This window comes from Nelumbo nucifera, chromosome 3 (genome assembly GCF_055504915.1).
Source record: "Nelumbo nucifera cultivar China Antique chromosome 3, China Antique-T2T, whole genome shotgun sequence".
Classification (NCBI taxonomy): Eukaryota; Viridiplantae; Streptophyta; class Magnoliopsida; order Proteales; family Nelumbonaceae; genus Nelumbo; species Nelumbo nucifera.
Window position 1 is genome coordinate 8,191,392 of NC_142651.1, and position 18,587 is coordinate 8,209,978.

The 18,587-nt window shown below is 48.9% G+C and overlaps 1 protein-coding gene across 1 annotated transcript; it reads right to left on the bottom strand.

The window, feature by feature from the left end:
* Nucleotides 1–10,549: 10,549 nt before the first annotated feature.
* Nucleotides 10,550–11,035, bottom strand: LOC104593303 (uncharacterized). The gene has a single exon (XM_010253058.1). The coding sequence runs from the start codon at nucleotides 11,033–11,035 to the stop codon at nucleotides 10,550–10,552; it is 486 nt and encodes a 161-aa protein (XP_010251360.1).
* Between the last annotated feature and the right edge of the window lie 7,552 nt (nucleotides 11,036–18,587).

The following is an 18,587-nucleotide window of genomic DNA, read 5'->3' on the forward strand; positions in this document are numbered from 1 at the left end:
CTGATGGGGCAGCTCTAGTTCTTATCTATTGTCTCGATTATTATCGTTTTAGAAATGGTTCTACCCAATCTCAAACTGATTCAGACTTGACCTAACAAGTTTATTATAATCGGGTTTATTGGGTAAGACCCGATTATTTTGAGAACTGATCGGTTCAATTCTGTCTAAAAGTACAGACCCTATAGGTCTGCTTTGGTTTTAATTCCTTAATTCTTCTTGTGAGGTCAGCTCCGATTCTACCCAGACCCGACTCATTGACAGCCTTAACCATGTGTTCTAATTTCTAAAAGTTATCTTTCCATGACCCTGAAACTTAATACATATTGATGGTGTGCAATCCGGCGGGTCCTAGCTGTCAAAGATCATGCCTCGGGCTAGAGTAGAAGGTGCCTGAAACGAAGGGGAAAGAGAGTAACCACCGGGGAAGAACCCGGTGAGTATGCTCCGAACCTCAAGTTAGTATTTCCTCAAAGGCAAGATAAAACCAGATGGTGCAAAGTTCACATACCTTGTTCTTGGGGGGTAGAGAGCCTTTTATAACCACTTCGCGCACTCACTCCTAAGCTTCTGTCAGGTCGGGTATGATTACTTCTGTGCTTCTGCCAGTTCGGGTGTCATCACCTCTGCTGGGGCAGATCCGCCACTACTCTCTTTGTCGGAGCCGTCTCTGTAACTGGAGATGGCGGTGGCAGGTGGCCGTGGCAGGTGGCCGTTGAAGTGCGGTTGTCAAGCGTTAGATCCCAAGTCAGTCAGGCGCGCCGCCCCTGGATACGGACTCCTTCGGTGTTAGGTACGGTGCGGTTTGTTTAGTTCGGCGTCCTAGAGGCAAAGTGCTGGAGTGGTGTGCGAGGTTAAGTCTTGAGTTCGGATAAAAGTGTGGCCCGAACTGCCATGGGCCAGGCCAGTTCGGGTTGTTTCGTAAGGCTCGGGGCCTAAGGGAGAGCCCGGGCTCCTTGCGGGGAGTTCGGGCCCTTTGTAGGGAGTTCGGGCTCCTTGTAGGGAGTTTGGGCTCCTTGTAGGGAGTTCGGACCGCTGGTTCCTCCCTTTGGAGCTCATGCCTTTGGCGTGCTGTTGTGTCGAGTTGTTGCCTTTGCCACGTGTTGAGTGGTTACGAGGTCGGGCCAAATCTTCCTTCATCAATTGCCCCCCACTCCTCGCGCAAAGGGACTTGCCCTGGCGCGGGGAGTTCGCGAGGTGGCGGGTGAATTTGTCCCGTACTTCGATATGGCTTTGACTGATAGCGCGAAGCGCGCGTTCGTGAGGATCTTTCCGAATTTCTCGAGCGCCAAAAAGTCGGAAAACGCGTCAATCCGTCTATAAATGTTGATAGACGTGACAGTGCGCGTTTTTTCAAAATTCAAAAAAGCGCGCCGCTGGGAGACGTGACAGCGGACATCTTTTCAAATTTGAAAAAACGCGCCGCAGCCGCCTTTAATGCGAGGCGACGTGTGTTGGTGCTCTTTCAGTTTCAAAAGGCGTGCGGCCAGTCACGTCTCGGTCTCAGGAGATGTGCGGCCAGTCACGTCTCGGTCTCAGGAAACGTGCGGTCAGCGTGACTGCGTGCCATCGGATCTGCTTTGATCAGAACCATTGATTTTTGGTTACTGTGGGTATAAATAGTGGGGGACCCCAGTCGCTTTGTCACTTCTGCGTTTTGCTTCTTGAGCTCGCGCCCAAGTTTCAGCTCACGTCCAAGCCTTTAGCTTGCATTCAAGCTTTTAACTCGCGTTCAAGTTCCCGTAGTTCGTTCAAGCCTTTTTCCGGGTGAGTACTTTCCTGGAATCCATTTTCTCCTCCCGATGTCTAGCTTGGATAGCTCAGACAGTTCTTCAAGGGGGTCAGATGCAGGTTCTACGAACCGAGTTGCATCCCCCGACAGTCTTAGCGAACCGGAGGTAGAGCTCGAGGAAGAGTTCGAACCCATTGGCCGAGTCGCCTCGGGTAGTTTGGCGTCCTCCTCCCGCCGAGGTCGAACGTTAGACAAGTTTGGGCCTTCAACCATGACGCCTGAGGGGCTTCACTCCCTTATTACCCAGTTTAACTTGCCTAGGGAGTACACCTATTTTATACCCTCGGGCAGTTTCCCTTGGGAACACGGTCCTGATGTGATCGTGATATTCCGGGAGCAGCTCGCTGCTGAGTTGCGCTTGCCTTTCCACCCCCTTATAGTCGAGGTCATGAACCACTTCGGCGTTACTGTCGGCCAGCTTCACCCGAATTCTATTCGTAACTTGGTGGGGACAATCTCCCTATTTTGCGAACAGATCTTGCCCTTAGACTTGGAGATTTTTTCTTCCATTCTGATGCTTAAGAAGCAAGCGGGTCCTCTTCCCGGGCGTAGGCGGACGTATTAACTGTCTCCTCGCCCGGGTTTTAAACTTTTACACGATCTTTCCAACAAGGTCCCGGCGTGGAAACGGGACTACTTCGGGGTGCGAAGTGCATTGGGGTGTCCGTTCCAAACCGGGTGGGGGATGGCTGCCCCCGCTACCGGTGTTACGCTTGATAAGGAGATGGCGAAGGGCCTCCGGGAATGGGCACGGCTTGGGCTAAAATGCCACCATTATCTGACGGAGGCCAACCTCATCGAGGCCGGTCTGAGTTCGGGTAGGTTCCTAACTCAGAGGCTTACCTTTTGTTTTGCTTTGTTCTTTCATTTTCCTGATGCCGAGCTCTTTTTGCAGGTGTGATGGACTCAGAGAAGACTCGTGGTGGGAATCTGTTTCGCTCCATGAAGTGGAGGAAGCGAGTCGCCAAGCGAACTCGTGCCGAGCTGCCCCGAGATGCGGAGCCTGAGGTACCAGACTACCCATTAGGGGCCCCTTATGCCGAGGCTACTTACACGGGGGCTCCCGGTTACTCTGAGTCCGCTTATACCCGAGCTGGGCGTTTAGGCTCGGGATACCAAGGCGAGTTCAGGAGCGTGTTGTCGCCAAACTACTCTCTTCAGAAGAGTAGGGAAGCCATTTATCCTGAGGAGGTCGCGGCATGGACCGAGCTCCCTCTAAACCAGGTGGCTTGTCATGCTGCCACTCATGCCATGGTGGTAAGAGCGATTTTCTTGTCGGGCTCTTTGCTTTTATCTTTCTCGCTATCGTTCTTTTGATCATTTTGTTATTTTTCCTTTTGGTAGGTGAATTCTTCTATCCACGCCTTGGCGGCCCAAGTGGAAAGGAGCTCGAGGCAGGCGTGAGCTGCCGAAGAGGCTTCCCTTGCTGCCGAGGCGGCTTCTCGAGCTGCTAAGGTGACTTCTCGCGCTGCTCAGGCCAGACTGGCGAGGTCTCAGAGGAATACCGAGGTCATGGGAGTTGTTGTGAAGCATACGGCGGACCTGAGGCTGGATTTGCAGCATCAGGTTGAATACCTACAAGAGGACATTAGGGAGAGGACATAGATCTTTTTTCAAGGCATCAAGGATGCTAAGAAGAAGGCCGTTGATGAATACATCGCCTCGTCGTGCTTTGACGACCTGATGGTGGGCTCGTACAGAAGAGGCTTTAAACTAAGCCGGTGGATGATCCGGAATACGTACCCCGAGCACGATATCAACGCTATAAACACTTCGCGCATTACTGAGGAGATGGCCAACGCTGCAGACGCTAAACCGGACTTTGAGGATGAGGCAGGTCCTTCGAGTGTTGTTGAAGTGGCTTCTGATGATGACGAAGTGCCTCCGGGCCTATGAGCTTGATATGTATATATATATATATATATATTTTTTTTTGGAAATGTACACTCCCTTATTTTGCAATGGAATGACTCTTTTGGTTAAGTGTTGGTTGCTCTTTCTCCCGAACTGACCGTATTTGCCGAACTAACCATATGCCCGATCTGTTTTTTGCCCGGGTTACTGCACTCGCGCGGGTTGTTTTGGTCTTTAATACTTAGTCTCTGAGATGCTCGGGTTACTGCCCTATTAGTTCGTTGTCAGCACTTTTCCTGGGCCTTTGGTTGGCACTTTTTGCCTTTGCTTGCTTATGTCGAGGTTCTTTGTTATCTCGGCATCCTAGCCCTTAGGCTCTGGTAGCGACTTTGTCCACTTCGCTTGGTGGTCTATAGGTAGTATCACCTTAAGTTGACGACGTTCCACGCTCGGGGTACTTGTTTGCCCTCTAAGGTTTCGAGCTCGTATGCCCCCCCCGAGCACTCTCTTTACTCTGTAGGGCCCTTCGCGATTTGGCCCAAGTTTGCCCACGCCGGGTTCGGGTGCCATGATTTTACGGAGAACCAGGTAGCCGACGCAGAAATTCCGCTTCTTTACTCTGGCATTGTAGTACCGAGCTACTTTTTGCTGGTAAGCTGCTGTCCGGATGTACGCGAGGTCTCTTACCTCGTCCGGTAGGTCGAGGTTGGTACGTAACTCGTCTCCATTTGTCTGATCGTTATATGCTTCTAGTCGCAGTGTAGGTACTTCGATCTCCGCCGGGATTACCGCTTCTATTGTGGTCACACCATCTGGCAGCGCACTGCGGCGCAGTCATAGGCAGCAGCACGCACAGCAGGCTGCACAGCAACATGCACCGGCTGGCAGCGCTGCATAGTAGCACGCACCGCCGATAGCGCGCAGCATGCACTGCGCACACGGTCGGCACCGCACGGCAGCAGCACCATGGCGCGCAGCACGCACCGCACGCATCGTGCATACGCCCGACACCGCACGACAGCGGCACCATGAAGCGCGCACGCACCGCGCGGCAGCGGCACCATGAGCCGCGCGCACGCACCCGGCAGCAGCAGCAGCAGAGAGGGGCCCACACGACACCTCATAGGGTTGAGCCCACCCTTATGTAGACACGTCAAGCCAACTCGCCGCTAGCTTACCCTATCCTTATCTTATCCCTTATCCCTCATCTTTTCTTATCCTTATCTTTATCTTATCTTAAGTAAGAGTGAGTTACCATTAGGAGTAGTAAATTAGGAGTTTTAGTTTAATTAGGAATTTCCTTCTGTAATCTCCTATTTAAGGAGCTACGATTTGAAATAAAACATTCAATTTTTCTGCCAATAAAAGAGTGAGGAGAGTTCGGGTGGTCTCTTGGACAAATCACCCATTCAGTTTCCGCAATAGGGTCTGCATGCAAGGGTAGTCACAAGGGAAAGCAGGGCTTCCGCACTGTGGACCGACCTGTGACGGGATCCTACGCGCGGGACCATAACAAATTGGTATCAGAGCAAAACGTCACGGGCGATATGGAGAAGCTGTCTTCCAAAGTCCACGAACTGGAACACCAACTTGCTGAAACCAGCATGGAGGTTCGTGAAGTCAGGGAAGATGTCTGGGAGATGCGACGCCTGCTGGAAGCATTCCTCTCCAACAAAGAAATGAGTTCAGAGGGAATCGCCAACACCAACAGACGTCGTCCGGACTGGGCAGAGGCATGCAGCGAACAACAGATCGCTGCCCCTACAGCCGCAGTTATTTCCAAGGATCAGCGCACGGAGGATGAAACTGTAAAATCTCCCCTTTTGGCCAGGGACGATGTCACGAACATTATAGTAGAACCCGCAGAATGCGCTCCTTTGATGGAGACAGGTGGGCTTGGCGATGTTGCTGGGGCTTTACCGAAGGCCTTGGCTCGGCGTGGACATAAAGCTATGGTTGCGGCGCCACAGTATGGTAACTATACAGAAATCCAAGAAACAGGAATGTGCAAGAGATGTAGGGAGGAGGGGCAAGATATAGAGGTAATTTTCTTCCAAGCTTATACTGATGGCATAGATTTTGTGTTCATGGACAGCCCTATGTTTCATAATATTGAGGAAAATATATATGGGGAAGGCCGAGAGGATATTTTAAAATGCATGGTCCTCTTCGGTAAGCCCGCTCTTGAGGTCCTCTACTGTAAGCATACCCGGTGCTTGCGGCTGGCCTGAGTGCAGCAGAGCATGTAGTCACTGTAAGCCATGGTTACGCCTGGGAGCTGGAAACTAAAGAAGGTGGCTGAGGTCTACATCAAATAATCCAGCGTTATGCACTGAGAGACGGGGCAGTCCCTGTTGTTCATATTGTTGGTGGACTGAGAAATAGTGTTCAGCCGTTTGAGCCATTCGCAGAGTCCCAAGCCATGTATCTGGAACACGAGCTTGAGGACAAGCTCGTAGTCCAGGAGGGGTGTAATGTTGTGGTCACACCATCTGGCAGCGCACTGCGGCGCAATCATAGGCAGCAGGCTGCACAGCAGCAGGCACCGACTGGCAGCGCTGCACAGCAGCATGCACCGCAGATAGCGCGCAGCATGCACCACTAGGCAGCATGCACCGTGCACACGGCCGGCACCGCACGACAACAACACCATGGCGTGCAGCACGCACCGCACGCACTGCGCACTCGCCCGGCACCGCACGACAACGGCAACATGAGGCGCGCACTGCGCGGTAGCAGCACTGCGCGCACTATCACATGGATAGTTTCCCGAACTGGCCTCTCTTCCGGAGGTTGTCGTTGCAACGGTTCGGCTGGCCTGTTGCTGGATTCGGGGGCATCCCTTCCGTGCTCCCCTTGCCGACCTGCCTTATTGTTATTATTATTATTATGCTGTACAAAATTTCTCAAGTATCCGCCACGGATGAGTCCCTCTATCTCGTCCCGGAGATTATTACACTGTTCGGTACTATGACCGTGATCTCTATGGAAAATACAATACAAGTTTTTATTTCTCCCGTTTGGGTTCCCCTTTAGGTGAGGTGGCCATTTTACGTATGGGGCGTCTTTGATCGTCATCAAGATCTCGGTCTGCCTCATGTTTAACGGTGTGTAGTCCGTCCGAACTGCTAAGGGAGCTCGGAACGGCTGGCTCGGCTTCGGCTCCCGGGCTGGGTTTTTTCTTCTATCGACTGGGTTGGAGGGCTCGCCTTCCCTCTTTCTTTTCACGATCCCGCTTTCGGTCCTTTGGTTGATCTCTTCCTCTGTTCTCATGAACTTATCCGCGAGATTGAGGAATTCGACTACGGTCGCGGACTGGTTAGCTACCATGTGCCATTTGAACTCCTTGTGTGTTACTCCTTTCTTGGCCGCCGCGAGCTGCACCGCGGGGTCCAATCGTGGTATCTGCAAGCACGCGTCATTGAACCGCTTGATGTAGCCCCGGATGGACTCTCCTTCCCTCTGGACTACTCCAAAGATGCTTTCCTCGGTTTTGAGGCATCGCTTGCTGGTAACAAAGTGTGCGGTGAAGACCTGCACGAACTGGGTCCAGCTTCTTATTGACCCGGGGGCCAGGTTCCTGTACCAAGTGCGGGCCACCCTCTGAAGGTGGTGGTGAAGGCCACGCACATGCACGATTCACTGGCCCTAGCCAGGTGCATTTGGGACAGGAAAGCATCGACGTGGTGGGAGCTTGAAGTCTTTGGGCATGGGGACTTCAAGGAATTCCGATGCGAGGGGGGAAGGAACTGAGAGAATCGGGGCAGCTTTTACCTCGTCCGAGCTTGTCTCTTCTTTACCTCTGAGCTCGGGCAGGACACAGGTGGCAGTTTGGCAACTTCGCCGGCGTCTTCGTTGTTGAGTGGGCCTGGTACTGGCACTGCTGGCCTCTGTGTTGCCGAGCTCGATGGGCCCGGACTGTTGGTAGTCTGCCGCCAGAACACTGAGTCGATTCTCTGTCAGCGGGAGCTCAGACTTGGAGTGCCGAGATACTGACTTGGTGGGCGAGGTTCCCGACCCGCCGGCAAGCTGCGAGGCGGGGGTGATTTTTCTTTCCCCTCTGCCCAGGGATGAGGCATGGCTCTTGTGGGGGTTCTGAAGTTGGGAGGCTTCTCCTCGGTGATGGCGTCCACCCTGAGGGGAGGGCTTAACCGGCTTTGGAGTAGGGTGCCGAGGTGGAAGCAGTGATTTGTTCATAGGCAGTTGGGGGAACTACTGCTGATAGTGATACTGAGAGATGTGGTGCAGTACTTGGTGCTGTTGGAGATGATGTTGCTGGAATTGTTGCATTTGGACTTGCATTGCCCGCATGCATTGCATCAGGTCGTCCAACTGGTTCTGGCTGGTCGCCAGGGGGACAGCAGTTGGTTCAGTAAAGGTTGTTTCGACAGGGAGAGGAAAGGGGACGTTCATGGCAGGAAGGTTTACGGGCGCCACTGTTCGTGGCGCATTCAGGCTGGGGATCCCATCCACCGGAAGGGGGATGGTGTACTGTCCGATGCACACCACGGGGACTTGAAGTTGTTCCCCGGTAGTGTTCATGTCCGTGCCACGTTCGGCATTGCTGGAAGAAGCCATGAGTGTTGGGGTTTTTGGAAAAAAGAGGTTATGAGAGTTTTAGAGGGAGGCTTTTAGAAGCGTTACCACAGATGGCGCCAATTGATGGTGCGCAATCCGGTGGGTCCTAGCTGTCAAAGATCTTGCCTCGGGCTGGAGCAGAAGGTGCCTGAAACGAAGGGGAAAGAGAGTAACCTCTGGGGAAGAACCAGGTGAGTATGCTCTGAAGCTCAAGTTAGTATTTCCTCAAAGGAAAGATAAAACCAGATGGCGCAAAGTTCACATACCTTGTTCTTGGGGGGTAGGGAGCCTTTTATAACCACTTCGCACACTCACTCCTAAGCTTCTATCAGGTCGGGTATGATTACTTCTGTGCTTCTGCCAGTTCGGGTGCCATCACCTCTGTTGGGGCAGAACCGCCACTACTCTCTTTGTCGGAGCCGTCTCTGTAACTGGAGATGGAGGTGACAGGTGGTCGTTGAAGTGCGGCTGCCAAGCGTCAGATCCCAAGTCAGTCAGGCGCGCCGCCCCTGGATACGGACTCCTTCGGTGTCAGGTACGGTGCGGTTTGTTTAGTTCGGCGTCCTGGAGGCGAAGTGCTGGTGTGGTGTGCGAGGTTAAGTCTTGAGTTCGAATAGAAGTGTGGCCCGAACTGCCATGGGCCGGGCCAGTTCGGGTTATTTCGTAAGGCTCGGGGCCTAAGAGAGAGTCCGGGCTCCTTACGGGGAGTTTGGGCCATTTGTAGGGAGTTCGGGCTCCTTGTAGGGAGTTCGGACCGCTGGTTCCTCCCTTCGGAGCTCGTGCCTTGGGCATGCGGTTGTGCCGAGCTGTTGCCTTTGCCGCGTATTGAGTGGTTACGAGATCGGGCCAAATCTTCCTTCATCACATATCAATATATTGAATCAAGGCTAGGAGGGTATCGAAGGCATTAAACATATAAATGCTCATAAAAATTAAAGAACAAGTAGATTCAAAATAACTTAGAAACTAATTAAAGAAAACCATAAATAATACACACATTTTTTATAAGTTCCTATTCCCGTACCAACCTCCCGGACCTGGTTGGATTGGCAATGGGGATTGGGAATGACGTCCTCACCCTAAAGATTTGGGATCCCAATGGAGAACCCATGGGGATTGGAGGTGGAGGTTAGCTTTTCTCCCCAATAGGACCGGGGACCAGAGTGGGGGACTAGGACTTATGGTCCGCGTGCCAAACCCATCTCGTTACCCATTCCTAATTTATATAACACATTGTTCCACAAGTCACACTCATGGCTGGTTGGCTGTAGAATCGGATTTGGTCCGTGCTCACACCTAATCTTGAGCACTGAATCCGATCTCCATGGATACACGCTTAAACTTCTGCAAAGTTAGATGAACCTAAAAATAGTGCTCTTCAGCTAGAGTGAGAATAGAAGTATTTTCACCATTTCTTAGCGCTAAATCCGGAACCAAAGATGGTGACGGGTCATCAACCTTTTCCTTTTTGGAAGGCAGGTCATCAACCTGATTAGATGAAGACAGAAGCCACGTAATGAAATCTTTGTAGAATATAAAATTATGGGTAAATTATAAAGACCCCCGTACTCTGGGGTCTGTGACAAGAACCCTTAAGTGTTTTGTGATTAAGACCTCTTTGTACTATAACCGTGAGACAAATACCCCTTTCCGTTAGTTTTTCATTGAAATCTGTCGTTCCAATATTTTTTAATATCTATACTATCTTTGTAATAACTTTTAATTGAAAAAATAAACAGTGTTAATCTTGTCCGACCTCATGATACACGAACAACAGCAGTGGTAGTGTTGTAGCGGACTTCTATGCAAAGTCCTCCCTTTCTCTCTCTCCCCCGATCTCTTTCTTATCCTTCCCCTTTCTCTCCTCCCCTTTCTTCTTTTCGATTTCCTCTGTTTTTCGTTCTTGCAGATGAATAACAAACAGCAGAAGGATGGAGTTACTGTATAACAAGGATGAAATAATCTTACAGTGCCTGGCTTCAAGTCGGTTGGAGGCCGGCCACGTTTAGATTGCCGGTGGTATCATCTGTTTTGCTTGTTTAAATTCTAACACTGGCATTCTGACTCTTCTTGTCGGCCACGTTTAGACTAAGGACTCGAGATCAGGTCGGCCGCCCAAAGTACTGGTGGCAGTGAACATGTTGTTCACCTTCATCGTTGGTCAGGTGTTCTTGGCGGTGCTCTGCAAATTCAAGTTCGGACTCTACTTCTTTGCTGGGTGGGTGTTGATCATGACAGTGTTCATCTACTTGTTTTTGCCGGAGAAGAGAGGTGTGCCCATTGAGGAGATGATGCTCGTGTGGAGGTAGCACCCCTTCTGGGGCAAGTTCATTCTTGATGAAGTTGAGAGTCTTGAGATGGGTAGAGGGAACAAGCACTGATATTATATGGAGTCACCTGATCGGCCGCCTGAAAGCAAGCGACAATGTTGGGATCAATTCCCGGAGGGAATGCCAACAGCACTAGAGAGGCGAAAGGGATTCCATACGGTGGGTAGCCGAAAAGCGGTGGGGCGGAAGCCGGTGGATAGCTAGAGGGCAGTGGTGCCGAAGACGGTTGATAGGCGGAGTAAGGCAAAGGAGCACCACCCGAGCTGCTTCCACTTCCATGGGGCTTGTGCTTGTCCTTGGAGGGCTTGTCCCTTGGCGTGTGGCCGGGAGCGTAGGGCGTAGAAGGCACAACGTAGGGATTGGCTACTGGAGCGTAGGGTTGCACCGGTGGTGCTCCGTAGGGAGTGGCCGTTCCATACGGCTGGGTGGGTGGCACACCGTAGCCATATCCTGGAACTAGATACCCCGGCAGATAGCCTGCCATTGATTCTCTACTTTTCTACTTATTGTGAGGGGAAGACTCTGATTTGAAAATTGAAACCTTTGGCTTCAACGATGATCCAAGAGGGGCATTGTTCATCTTCTTCGGTTCTTCGACACACCGTAGCGGCAACGGCGGTCTCCTCCACCTCCGATCCTCTCACCTCTCGTCGTTTTTCCACATCTCCCTCCCCTGTTCTCCCATTTTCTCCAATGAAATAAATACAGAGGGACATAGAGTTACTATTCATCGTCTCCCACCTTGATGCGAAAAACAGAGTAGTGACGGCAAGAAAGCTCTCTCCTCCCTGGGTGAGTTGATTAAGATCTGGAGAGAGAGAGATTTCTTTATTATGAATTTAGGCATTTAGTTAGTTTCCTTCTCATTTTGTTTTGTTTAATTTAGCGAACACAGAGACAATTCAAGGATTGACAATTTTAATGTGTTTCTTTTAATTTTGGAGAGTTGGGAGAGAGAAATAATGAGAGAGGACGGTGAGGGAGGGGAAAAGAAGAGAGGAAAGAAAAGACAATAAGTTAAATAGGTTTTAAGAGAAAAAGGGAAAAAAAATAGAAAAAATTTAATAAAATATTTTGGTGATTTAACGCATTCTGTCATCTGATTAACGGTTAAGGGGGGCCTTTGTCTCACAGTCATAGTATATGGAATAATCATAAAACAAAATACAGAGGGTTTTGTCATAGACCCCATAGTATAGGGGGGTCTTTGTAATTTATCCTAAAATTAATAACCCTTTTCGTCATACGTTAAAAGTAGCGAAGTTATAACCCGTGCTGATCGGCACGAGAGTAAGAGATAAAATAAAATGTTAAGTAAAAATTGATAGGGTTATTACAAGTTAATCATCTGTTACTTACCAATTGTTTATTTTTAATTCATGCAAATGTGAAAAAACAAACAAGACTTTACTTTTTGACATATGGTCAATAAGGGTTGCTTACAAACTTACTTCGGATATGAATATTTATAGATCCACGTCAATCTCTTAATGTAATAAAACGCATTCTCAAAGGTTTTGAATGAATTACAAAAATCTAAATTCAAAATTACAAATCTTAATAAAAATAATTCATAATCAAGAAAACAATATTGCACGACGTGATGACAAATACTTAAGTCAAGTCATGCTAAAACAAAACAAGTCATCTTCCACAATTAAGAATCATGAGGACAAGAAAGAGTCCTAGCTTCAAGGTCGAGGTATTTGATCTAGATGATGGTGTAGGAGATTTTCTAAGTTGCAATTTCCTTTTACTTAACCTGTAGAGCACTCATCAAATAAATATATAAATAAAGCAAAGTTCAAATTTTGTTATATCTAGATTATTAAATTTAGAACAAAGCAATAAAAGGATATATATTCAAACAGTCCACAAGCCACTCGTAGTTATACACTCACTTACCGGACGGAGGCCTCTTCAAAATAATGCACTTGTTCGACAAGACACAGAGAGACAGGCCTGCACCTGCACCACATGTCCATCAGCAATATATTTGGCATTGAGCTCATTACAACACTCGGTGAGGTTATATTGTAGTTTAACGACGATGTTGTTGAGCAGCGTCAGATTGAAGTCATTTGCACAGAGAACATGTCATGAATACCAATTTGGAACAACCGACGGCAGATGGTGCCACTAGACGATTTACCTCATACAGTCATTTGGTGTTGGGATACACTGTAGCACTGACTTGATTCTACTTCTATTTTTTGTTTCTAGGTTTTCGCTGAAGGAGTTGAAATTGTGAATCAAAAAGAGCTAAGCTAATGATGTTGAAGACATGACCATGGAGCTCCACCACTGCCATACTTGTAAAGGGAGAATGGAAGGTGGGAATGCAGACATGAAGCCACGTCTGATGAAATGAGAAAGGAATCATGGCGAGCAGGGGTTGATTGATTGCATGAAGCCTAAAAGATTGCATTGAGTTAAACTTTAAAATTGAGGAGATTATGAAGAGAAGAGAATATTGCATTTTCTATTGGTTGAAAGGTTATTTAAAAAAATAAGCTCTATCTTATTATATCAGACTGTTCGATTTCATCATATGAAAAGCCTATCCCGCTTTAAAAGGATTTCATGTGACGTAAGCTGCGGTTGTGGAAGTTAATGTTGATGTTATGGATACATCGCCCAGCACCACATTGTGGCGCAGTTATAGGCAGCGGCACGCACAGCAGCACGCACCGCCCTGTAGCACGCTGCACGCACCGGCCGACAGCAGTAGCACACACCACACGACAACAGGACTGTGAGACGCGCGCACCGCACGGCAGCAGCAGTAGGGCGGGGCCCACACGACAGCTCATCAGGGTGGGTCTGCACTTATCTTACCACGCCATCTCTGCACGCCAAACTCGCTGCCAGTTACGCCATTCCTTATCCTTATCTTATCTTATCTTAAGTAAGAGTTGTGTTACCATTAGGAGTAGGTAATTAGGAGTTTGAGTTTAATTAGGAATTTCCTTCTGTAATCTCCTATTTAAGGAGCCACGAATTGAAATAAAGGCATTCAGTTTTCAACCAAGAAAGGTGTTAGGAGAGTTCGGGTGATCTCTTGGACAAATCACCCACGCGATTGCCACAATAGTGTCTGTACGCAAGGGCAAGGGCAAGGGAAGACAGGAGTCTCTCCCGGTGGACCGACCCGTAACGAGATCCTACGCGCGGGCCTATAACATTCTGGTATCAGAGCCTACCGTCATGGGGGAACAAGAGTCGTCTTCCAAGGTCCACGAATTGGAGCACAAACTTGCAGAGACCAGCATGGAGGTACGTGAGGTCAAGGATGATGTCCAGGAGCTTCGATGCTTGCTGGAGACATTCTTAGCCAATAGGGAAAGAAACTCAAAAGGAACCGCCACCAACAACAGCCGCAGACCGGATTGGGCAGAAACGTCTGGCGAACATCAGACGGCCACCCCGACTACCGATGTTATCCCCAAATACAGTCGGCTAGAATTTCCGTCCTACAACGGCGCTGGAGACCCACTAGGATGGTTGCACCACTGTGAACAGTTCTTTCGCAACCAACGCACCGATGACAGAGACAATGTCAGTCTAGCCGCTTTCCACCTCACAGAAGAGGCACAACTCTGGTTCTATCGTCTAGAGCAGGAAGAACCCAGGCTTAGTTGGGAACAATTCAAATCCTATTGTCTCCTTCGGTTTGGACCCCCGCTGACAAGCAACCCGCTGGGCGAACTGATCAACCTCAAGCAGACCGAGACTGTGGCGGATTATCAGCGCCAGTTCCAAACTCTTCTCGCCAGAGCAGCCTCGGTACGCCCAGACTAGCAAGTCGATATGTTCACAGCAGGGCTGGTGGAACCCCTAAGGGTGGACGTCGAGATGCGACACTCCCCTAATCTAGTCACAGCTATGAACCTCGCACGCACCTTCGAAAGGAAGATGCAGATCTCCCACGGGGGCTTCAGTATAGGACGGTCGACAGCAACATGGACGCCTTCGAAGACAGCAGGAGTGACTCCCTCTTTGATCGTCAGCAGAGAACCAAGGCTGCCTACGGGCAACCCCACCAGATCAGCGTCAAGCATAGGAAGCAGTAGGTCTACACCCCCCATTAGGCGGCTGACCCGAGCCGAGATGGCGGAACGGCGCGCAAGGGGGCAGTGCTTCAACTGCGATGACCTGTACTCCGCCGGCCACAAGTGTAAGAAGTTGTTCTATCTTCTAGTAGAAGAACCCGAAGAGGAAGAGGACGAACTTGCAACATCAGAACCAGAAATCTCCCTCCATGCCATTACGGGGGTCAAGACCTCCCAAACCATGCAGCTGAGAGCATTGATAGCAGGGTGGCCAGTCCGTATTCTGATAGACTCGGGTAGCACCCACAACTTCATTAGCGAACAGGTGGCCCACAAGTTAGAACTGCCCATGGAAAGAAGACCACAATTACAGGTGGCCGTGGCAAACGGGGAAAGAGTTCATAGCCCCGGAATTTGCAAAGACACCAGAATTCAGGTCGGAATAGAGTCATTCCAAGCAGATTTATTCGTGCTATCCTTGGACGAATTTGACATCATCCTAGGTGTTAAATGGCTGATCACACTTGGACCAATTCTATGGGACTTCGCCGCCCTGACCATGACCTTCCACTTGGATGGCAAACCAGTCACATGGCGGGGAACCAGAATAAGAACAAGGGCGCAGCTACATACACTCCATAGTGGGGACTCACGCTCAACAGATATGGAAATGCTCCTTACGGACTTCTTTGCAGTATTCAAGGAGCCCAAGGGGCTTCCCCCTCCCAGATCTTGTGACCACCGAATCCCTCTGATAACTGGATCAGATCCCGTTGTTGTCAGGCCCTACCGCTACCCACATCAGCAGAAAGATGAAATAGAAAGGCAGTGCGCAAACATGTTACAGCAAGGGATCATCTGCCCCAGCCGCTCCCCCTTCTCCTCCCCAGTTCTCGTGGTGCCCAAGCAAGACGGGACTTGGAGATTCTGTGTGGATTACAGAGAACTTAACAACCGGACAGTCAAAGATAAGTTTCCCATCCCAGTCGTAGATGAGCTGTTAGACGAACTCCATGGAGCGCAGTACTTCTCCAAGCTAGACCTTCGATCAGGATACTTCCAGGTCCGCATGACCCCAGAAGATGTAGAGAAAACGGCCTTCAGAACACACCATGGCCACTTCGAGTTCTTGGTCATGCCCTTCGGTCTTAGCAATGCGCCATCCACTTCCCAGGCCCTGATGAACGAGGTGTTTCACTCCCATCTCTGGAGATTTGTCTTGGTATTTTTCGATGACATCCTAATCAATAGCAAATCTTGGGTAGAGCACGTGCAGCATCTGCGAATTGTTCTTGAACTCCTGCAGCAACATCAGCTCTTCCTCAAACGGTCAAAATGCTCCTTTGGGGAATGCAGGGTCCTTTACTTAGGACATGTGATTAGCGGTCAAGGGGTCACTGTGGAAGACTCCAAGATTCAGACCATCAAAGAATGGCCCAGACCACAATCCGCCAAGGCCCTCCGTGGTTTCCTAGGGCTGACCGGATACTACCGCAAGTTCGTTCACAATTACGGACTGCTGGCAGCCCCGCTAACAAGTCTGCTCAAGAAAAACGCCTTCCTCTGGGACGGTACAACTGAAGCAGCCTTTGTAAAATTAAGAAAAACCCTCTCCGCTACACTAGTTCTACAGTTGCCTAACTTTGATCTTGAGTTCACAGTGGAGTGTGAATTCAAAGTCAGCCTTCAAAAAGAATGAATTCAAAGGTCAGCCTTCAAAAGAGAATGAATTCAAAGTCTAAAGGACCTTAGAAGAGATAAAAAAAGAATTTGTCAATTTGTCTTGGATGAAAGATGCTTGAAGTTTTTTTTTTTTTGTTCTTACAAGCGGAATAATAATAAAGAGAACACCATTTCGACCAACTTCAAAAGAAGAGAATAGAATCATTAAGAAAGCATAACATTAGCTACAATCTAGAGTTCTAGATGATACGCTTTCCAAACCAATGGAGAGAATAACTTAATGAGCGTTAGCCCATGATCCGAATTGGTTCCTAAATGGGGAATAATTAGATTTCAAATCCCTCCCTCTCTCCATCCCTCTCCAAAGAGCATATAGCCCATGATTCAATAAAATATGGTTCCTTTTGGTTCTCTCTCTCATGTATGTATGTATTTATATAAATCAGGTCAAGCCTTCCTGTTTGACCAGCCTCATTTCTTGCCATGTGGAGCGATGATGTGGTCTGGATAAGAAGAATGCTTATAATAATAATAATAATAATAATAATAATAATAATAATAATAATAATAATAATAATAATAGAAAAGAACTGAGGAGGGTATTAGTGTCTTTTTGCATAGCTTTCCTTTGACATTGATAGGATTAGAATTCCTAAAGGGTGTTAATTAAAACCAAAACGTGGAAAAGGAAAATGAGATCCATCTATCCAGAGCCAGAGGAGGGTTGCAACTTGTAAATTGTAATGTAATGTGTGGGAGTCATAAAAGGTAGCACAGGAATGGCGATGTTAAAGCAATCATTTTGTCTAGTCTATAGGAAGGCTTTGGCAAGTTTTCTAAACCAAGCGTAGCTCAGGTGTGAGACAAACCCATCGGAACATGTCGCTGACCTCTCTCCCTTCGTGTCGTGGTCCATCGCATTTGCAGTCTCAGATTTTGAGAGTTGAGACTTCGAGTAGTAGACTCAACTGGGATCGGATCGGATCCTGAGGTGAGTTGGGAATCCAATCCGCATGCTCAGGGAATCATGAATCATCTCCCGGTGGGCCACCATACCCCCATGCATCATCATCATCATGTGCATCGTGATGATGATGCTCATGGAAAAACCGGATGATGTGAACGCGATTTTCTCGACAGTGATGCTGATGACGAGTGATGAAACTCGTTGGGATGGGCACATGATAAATAAGTCATGCATTATTGTATCCCATGGGGATGGTCTCCATCTCATACATCATAATCATTAAGGCAGGCATCCAGGTTCCAGGCTCTAGGCTCCAGACTCCAGACTCCAAAGTGGAGTGGACAGTGGGCTCGTGGGTCATGGGCTTTAATTGCGGGCCACATTTTTGAAATATATTAAAATAACAAGGAACAGTGGGGTGGTCCACCATTTACTAGGCGGCCCACCAAGAATCTTTTCCTACACCCAAAATGCAAAACCTGGATTCCACTCCCATTCCGCCTTCCTTTCCCACTGAACTGCTGCTACTCATCATGTGTTTTATCAGGTCGTACAAGAAGCTACTAGATCGAACGGTCACAATCATTGACCAGGTAAAAGATGTCCAAGGTAGACTGTAGACCCCACCGATTTCATTTTGCCACGTCATATAACGAGAATGAGAAAATCCCTCCCCCTACTCAAACTACTCAGGTTGGGCTAGGCAAGAGGAGACTGAGACTTGACTAGAAGTTTCGGAAGGTGCAATTTTGACTTGAGGAGGGATGATGATAAACAAGCGTGGGCCGTGGGCCGTGGGCGTGGGATTGGAGTTGGACTGCACAAACTGGAGTGCGTTCTCGACTTCTCTCCGGTCTCCACCGAACCTACTTCTGTTTCGGTGCTTGGGGTAGTGGATTCCGAGCTGGTGGCCGTTGGATCAAACATTCAATGATTTCCAACGGGACCAGATGCGAGGCGGGCGTTTATGGGGAGTCGGTTATGGAGAAAATGAAGGGAGGGTTGACTAATTCTGAAGTTTGTAGATTTTGGGTGGTGGTTGTCCACGTCACACCATAGCATAGATGATAAAATTTTTAGAAGAGCAGAAATTCAAATTCAAGGGACAAGACGATACACAATTTTGTATGTGCAAGAACAAATTTGCATCGCTGAGATTAGTTTTGCACTCGTCTTCCTGCCCAGCTCAACTGCAGGCAGAATAGGGTGGCTCCTATTGGCCCATTTACTCCTGGTCCAGGCTTGGTGGCATAGTGTCGACCATGGGCCGTATGTACTGTAGACCCATCACGGCCCGTAACCACCTATTAAAATATGACCAAGTACAACTAATC

Bases quoted from the DNA above. Each gene is read 5' to 3' on its own strand.
- LOC104593303 (XM_010253058.1), bottom strand. From the start codon at position 11,035: ATGGCAGGCTATCTGCCGGGGTATCTAGTTCCAGGATATGGCTACGGT.